The sequence below is a fragment of the Canis lupus genome, chromosome X (genome assembly GCF_048164855.1).
Source record: "Canis lupus baileyi chromosome X, mCanLup2.hap1, whole genome shotgun sequence".
NCBI lineage: Eukaryota > Metazoa > Chordata > Mammalia > Carnivora > Canidae > Canis > Canis lupus.
Window position 1 is genome coordinate 39,135,536 of NC_132876.1, and position 7,127 is coordinate 39,142,662.

General features: G+C 39.5%; 1 protein-coding gene across 1 annotated transcript in view; it reads left to right on the plus strand.

Moving 5' to 3' along the window:
• The window catches only part of TRPC5 (transient receptor potential cation channel subfamily C member 5), a 173,262-nt gene that overhangs the window by 56,499 nt on the left and 109,636 nt on the right, over positions 1-7,127 (plus strand). Inside the window, exon 3 of the mRNA XM_072817756.1 lies at positions 3,121-3,642. Within this exon, the coding sequence (XP_072673857.1) occupies positions 3,121-3,642 (522 nt within the window). The remainder of the gene's footprint in view (positions 1-3,120; positions 3,643-7,127) is intronic.

A 7,127-nucleotide genomic window follows, 5' to 3' on the forward strand; every position in this document is an offset into this window, starting at 1 on the left:
TCAGAGTCTCCACTATAAAACACCAGAATTGTGAAAATGGTAGGCAGTGACTGTCCTAGCTGGGGAGACCTCAGGATATTCCCTATAAAACCCATTTGTGAACCCTCCTTAGTCTTGGAATGTCTACCTTCTCAGATGGACATGAAAAGGAAAGACCCAAGGAAATTATCTCACATTGACTCAGATTATTAGAGCCAGCCTGGTTTATAAATGAGTCAATTTCTTAATTTGAAAATAGAAAATCATTTTCTTTTCTTCTTCTTCTTTTTTTTTTTTTGCCCAGTGCCTATCGTGTGTCTAACACTGTGCCAGATGCTATAGAGAAAACAAAAGCAATCTAAGACAGCTCTGTCTTCGACTCACAACCTTATTGATGAAGCAAGAAATGCATATGTGAAATAATTAAAGAAAATATAAGGAGGCAGCATCAGAAAAGTGAGATCCTAGATGTGACCTAGTGCCCACAACATCTGGGTGGTCAGTAAGGGGTAGGATCAAGTTAAGAGGAGGCGCTATGGAAGAAACCAGGGCTCACAATGGCCCTTCATTGGCAGAGAAATGGAGAGATACACACACACACAGGGGATCCCACAGGGCTATATACTCAGAGAGCAGTGAATGAGATGGGTGTGGCAACCTATAAATAATAAGGTTGACTGGAGAGTGGGAAGACATGGCTGGTCATTATAAACCAGTTTTCTTTTATCTTTTTTTAAAATGATTTTATTTATTCATGAGAGACACAGGGGGAGAGAGAGGAAGATACACAGACAGAGGGAGAAACAGGCTCCATGCAGGGAGCCAGACACAGGCCTCCAGGATCACACCCTGGGCCAAAGGTGGCTCTAAATCACTAAGCCACTGGGGCTTCCCCCAGTTTTCTTTTAGAAAGATTTCCTCTTTTGTGTTATGTACTCAGAAAGTCAAATACAGAATCAGATCCTCCTTGTTGAGCCCCAAGTCTAAGACGATGGAATCAGATGGTTCCAGAAAGCATTTCATATTCTAAGCAAAGACAGCAACTTTCAGCTCCACTACACAAGTGGGGCTAAGCAATAGTCACATGTACCATTGTCTGTCTTGAACAGGCTTGTCAGCATTGGTATAGAGGGAAAGAAAGAAGAAAGAAGAAAGAAAAAGAGTAAGAGACATAGAAAGAGCAAGGAAGGGGGGGAAGAGAGAAAACAGGAAGAGCACCATGGTAGGGAAGACACATTCCTCCAATCTAACCCAGGGAATCCTGTGCTACAGGCTATCCTCCCTCCACCTGCCACCTCCTGCTTCTGGATCATAGCAGAGATCGAGAAATGCTTCTGCCCACTGGGAAGTGGCAGATTTCCAGATCTGAGCTCCTTTCTTCCTGGGCAGACTGTGACATATTGCTTACTTACCATCCCCCCAACTCAAGGCTTTATGTTGGTTGTGTGTTTACATTTATTACTGGGCCCACTTAGACCTACTTTGTAATTAGCCTGTAGGCTTATGTTAATTTCTGATATTATTCTTTCCTGTGTCCAATTTACTTTATGAGCCAGTTGCTCACTTCCTGCTGTCTTGTTTGTAGCGGCTTCCTCTAAATGTTTGACAATGTCTTCTTGCTGCTCCATCCAAGTAATTGATGACCAATGTGCAGCCAGTTCTTAACTATTCCGAGGCTGATGCAGCCACTCCATGAAGGAAACAGATTTCTTGCAAACTCCTCCCCGTCGTTCTCCTCCACCCCCTCCCACTTCCTGTTTTCTGGTCACTTTCCTGTTTGTGAATCCTTAATCAAGGTGGGAAGGAGGCAAAGATGATGGAGACTGTAACACATCCTTCTGTCTGTTCAGCAATGACTGCAATGTTCTAAAAAACTTTTTTAAGAGTATAAAGAAACTATTGAGTAAAACAATATTTGTCTATTCCGTGAGAATCTCAGTTATCCAGGTATTGTTCTCCCCAACTCAAATGAGTATTTGGAAATATTTTCTTCGAAGTGTAGTAAGATCAATATTTCACAATTTCCTGGAATCCTATCCATGCTTTCAATACTCATCTCCATCCCTCTGTGAAGCCTCCCCTGACTACTTAAACCCTCCTCATTCCTTAGCTCTAGATCCTACCACGCTGAGACTCTTCTGTGGGTATAGATCTGCCTCCATTTCCCTATTACACTGAGAACAGCCTGGATCCCAAAACACACATTTTAAAGTCAAAAGACTTTTTTAATTCATTGGTCAGGTCCGGCAAACTCACCTAAAAATGCTCCTGAATGACCAAAGAACCCCAGACCTTTCTCCAATAGCTGCTATTTACACCAAGCATTACATCATAGAATGATGTTATCAAAGGTCCTTTTTCTATTGGTAACCCCTCACCCAAGCCAAGAGGTCTTCATTTACAGAGCATTTCTTTCTGGCAATAATAGATTCTACCTTTCTAGACCTACAGCAAGTTGGAGGAACACTATCTGGCCTTGGTCTTTGATCCCCTGAAGTCCAATGTAAACACAAAGTCAACAGAACCACTTGTGATTATCTTTTCTTAAGCCTCTGGGGCTTGATTTAGTGGCATGATCTTTAAGATTACTGGTTGTCTTTAGCCTTTCAAACAAATATTCCTAAGTCTCTATTGCTCATCTGGAACTGAGCACATGCTACTATGTACTCCTACTTACAATTTTATTTAAGTCTGATCCACCCAACCAAGCTCCAGAAGGTTAGAAAAAATACCCCTTACTTCTCTGTATTCCCCCATCATGTCTTAGACAGAATTGGGCATTTGTAGTTGCATAATTTTCAGAACCAAGCTCTAGAGTTCTATTGCTTGGGTTTGAATCTTGGCTCAGTTACTAAGAGCTATGTAACCTTGGATATGTTCTTTAACTTCTGTGTGCCTCAGCTTCTTCATTTGAAGAGAATATATACCTCAGGAGGTCATGGGAATTAAATGAGTAATACACGTGAAGTGCTGTGTGCTTGGCATACAGTAAGTATTCCACAAATAGCTATGACAAAGAGGGGAACTGACAAAGGAACAGTGATTCCAATTCTTGAATCACTAACATTGGATGGGCCCTATGCTCCCTCATCTCTCTTAGCCTTAATCCTGCCCTTTATACTTTTATTTTATTGTATGTAGGTCCCCACCCTGATGATGGATACCCAGTTTTCTGAGTTCACACCAGACATCACTCCCATCATGCTGGCTGCCCACACCAACAATTATGAGATCATCAAATTGCTTGTCCAAAAACGAGTCACTATTCCACGGCCCCACCAGATTCGCTGCAACTGCGTGGAGTGTGTGTCCAGTTCAGAGGTAGACAGCCTGCGCCATTCCCGCTCCCGGCTGAATATCTATAAGGCTCTAGCAAGCCCCTCGCTCATCGCCTTATCAAGTGAGGACCCCATCCTAACTGCCTTCCGTCTGGGCTGGGAGCTCAAGGAGCTCAGCAAGGTGGAGAATGAATTCAAGGCTGAGTATGAGGAGCTCTCCCAGCAGTGCAAGCTCTTTGCCAAAGACCTGCTGGACCAAGCTCGGAGCTCCCGGGAACTGGAAATCATCCTCAACCATCGAGATGACCACAGTGAAGAGCTTGACCCTCAGAAGTACCATGACCTGGCCAAGCTGAAGGTGGCAATCAAATACCACCAGAAAGAGGTAAGCTGAGCTTTTTTCTGCTTTCAGGAAATCGTAAGCCCTCCAGGGCCCAGTGCAGCAGAGTAAGAGTCAGCATTTTCTCTCTACCATTTAGCCCTCTTACAAATGAATGGTTCAACAGGCCTCAAAAAAACAGTAGGCTTATTTATCTAAGATACATACAGCCTCTGCATATTTTCTGTATGGACAGATAACTAGGAAAAACACTGACCAACTAATTTGTTGATGGGGAAGTACTCAGTCTTTTTAAAAATGCTTATTCAGCACTTTTCTAGGTGTTTAGGATACAGAAAACAGGCACTGACCCTGCCTTCATGAAGCTTACAAGCTAGTTGTGGACATTAAGTAAATGATCACATTAGTAAATATGTAATTACAAGCAATGTAAGTGATCTGAAGGAGAACTTCTATGAGAACTCATAACAAAAGACCCTACCCTATATACTAGGGCCATGGTAGTTAGTAATCAAGGAGGGCTTATGGTCTGGATGCTTTTGGAAATGAATGATTATTGTGAATAGCATCTTTGATTAAAGGAATCTGAAACACTAAGGTTGTGTTTCATAACTGCAGCTCCCTGGTCCACTTTACATGAATACTTATGTTAAGCTCAAAAATCTCTCTTGAGATGCTTTCAGCATTTTACTAAGATCTTTAAGATGAAATTGTGACAAGGGGTAGAGAATTCAGCAGTTTTCCTTACCTTGCTAAAATGCAGTTCCACCTTTCAGAAGTCTAATGGAGATGACCTTCAAAGACTATTACCCTGAAGAGATGTGACATTTGAGACTGATGGGTAGTTGTGTCTGTCAATACAAATAACTTTCCAAAAAAACTAAAGAGATGTGACATTTGAGACTGTATGGGTAGTTAGTTGTATCTGTCAATACAAAACTCTCCCAAATAACTAAAGGAATTAGGGGTTATTTTTTTCTTTTTTTTACTTTTTTTGTTGTTGTTGGTGGTGGTGGTGGTTAGTTGGTTGGTTGGTTGGTTAGCTGACTGGCCTTTGAACTAAGGGTTATATAGGCAGAAGAAAAACAAGTTTTAAATATGGATTGGAGGAATAGGGTCCTTGAAAAATAAGTATATACCCTATAATATGGCTCAGTACCTTTAGTCTATTGAAATAATGCTATCAATACAAGAATTCAGTAATCAACTTTGATGTAAAAAATTATTGTAAAAATCTAGTTGGGTAATAGTGAGTTAATAATGTTCAGAGTTACATAATCCCCTCAGGAATAAAATCTTAACTTTAAATGGAATATAATTTACTATTTCCTGGAAGGCTTTTTCATTGTTGTCTTTTAACTCATTACTATTCCTACTAGCACTCCAGTGGACTCCCAAAAAGAATTTAACTTGGTGATTCAAAAATAAAAAAGCTCAGAAGAATGAAACAAAATCTGATTCCAAAGTATGACTTTGACATGGAGTAAAATAGGAAAGCTCTAATCTCTTAGAAAACAGGTGTAAAACTATTGTATAATCTTTCCATGTGACATAGACCCTTGGGCATTGTCATATGGACATTTGTCAGATATTCCTAAAAAGTCCTGATTTTATATATTGTCCCATTTGTCAGATATATCATCCGAAAGTCTTTGAAAACTTTACCACTGTATTTATTCCTTATTACCATTGAAGTTAGGCAGAAAAAATATTATAATTCATTTTACAAACAAGAAAGAACTATATTTCAGAGATTTGTTCAGGATTATCAGATAAAGCCAGAAGTAGAACTTTCAGACTCCTGGTACAATACTGTCTCTGAGTGTACTCCATCTTCTGCCGTGTGGGATTCTTTTATGCTGGTTTTGTACCTCCAAATTCACCACCAGGTAATTTAAGATGAACACACGTTCTTTGATTTGTGAATGAAAGTTTATTAGTTAAAATCTGTTAAAACACATAGCAATAAAATGGCATGGATCAACAGCAAATAAAGATGATATTCAATTATAATTTAATGACTGACATTGATCATCACATAAGGATACAATTATGTAGTTGCAACCTCTCATGCACATTAGTCAAACACAGAAGGATAAAGACTTGTACTTCCTAGTTCACTGCCAGCTCCAACCTATCTCCCTGGGTTTTCACATCTTTAAGTTTGTCTCAGAATGATGAGCCTGTCTCCCCCTTTATCCCTCTGTGCCATACAAGAATTGGCTTTGGTGTTAGTCTCAAGAAGGTCCAGAAAAGGGCTAGTTTAAATAATGCACTAGCCACTCTCTCCATTCTCCTGGATTCCAATCAGAGGTATTCAATCAGTGTACTGCTAATTTAATTAACATATCTCCCTCTAATTGGGCTTTTAAATGCATGACCTGTATTGATCGCCAACCAGCTATTTCTATCAATATCAATGACTTGGGGTTAGTTAATTTGCATATTACAAAAACAAGGCTTTGTTCATAAACCTGCTTAGGAACTCTATACCATGGCTTTCACTCTAAATAGCCGCATGACTATTCTATACAACTTACTGCTTTTCTTCTCTCCTGAAAATACTATTCCTTACTCGCTCTTGTTCCTAAGTATTTTATCATTGCCTACACTTACTTCTTATCACTATCAACACTATACACACTTAATACCACAACCCATTGTTTGGAGCGGGGTTACACTTGAATAGTTCTTAAACACATATCATCACACAAAGCAAACATTGCAATATATTTTATCTAATCCTGAGGCATCATTATAGTACAATCTTTCCACGTGACCCATGGAACCAGGAGGCTACCCAGCTTCACACATCTTCCAGTTTTGACACATAGTTGTTTTATAGGCTGCTTCAAGCTTTATCTTGTTTCAAGGTCTGGAGTAGTTACACAGATTTCTCTTGATGTATTTTGATGGCCTGCTTGAGTTAGTTTGCTTGCTTGTGGTTTCTCATTAATATTAACAGTTTTAGTAAGCTCACACTAATCCATTGCAGAATTGCTATAAAGTCTATATTCCAGAGTTCTACTTAGGGGAATAGCCACCCTTCAGTATCTATCATATATGAGGAGCACCAGATCTGTCCATTTACAGTGAAATTGCTCACTAAATAGAATTTGTAACAGACTGATGGTCTCTCCTTGGATGTTTCCGGATTTTGCCGAAGTACTCCTGCTTTGGATTTTATTTTGACACAAAATTATAGCCAATTTCCTAAAGTCCAAATTCCTAGTGGAGAGTTTGTATCTTCCCTGGCTGTTTTCAAACCTTTTTTTTTTCAAACCTTTAATTAAAACATAGATTCTATCTTTTAACTTTAACCAATTCCTCTGTGATTCTTCTTGGTTGCTACATGTATAGATTTCCTTGTTTAATTGTTATCACAAATCCTCCTTGTAAAACTGCTCCTAATGGAATGGTGGGATAAACCATTTCTTCTTGCTTTCGCAGCACTATATTTTAATTTCACATAGTCCCTTTGTGCTGCATCTCTTATTTGTCATTTTAGACATACTGCGATAGCTAGAGTC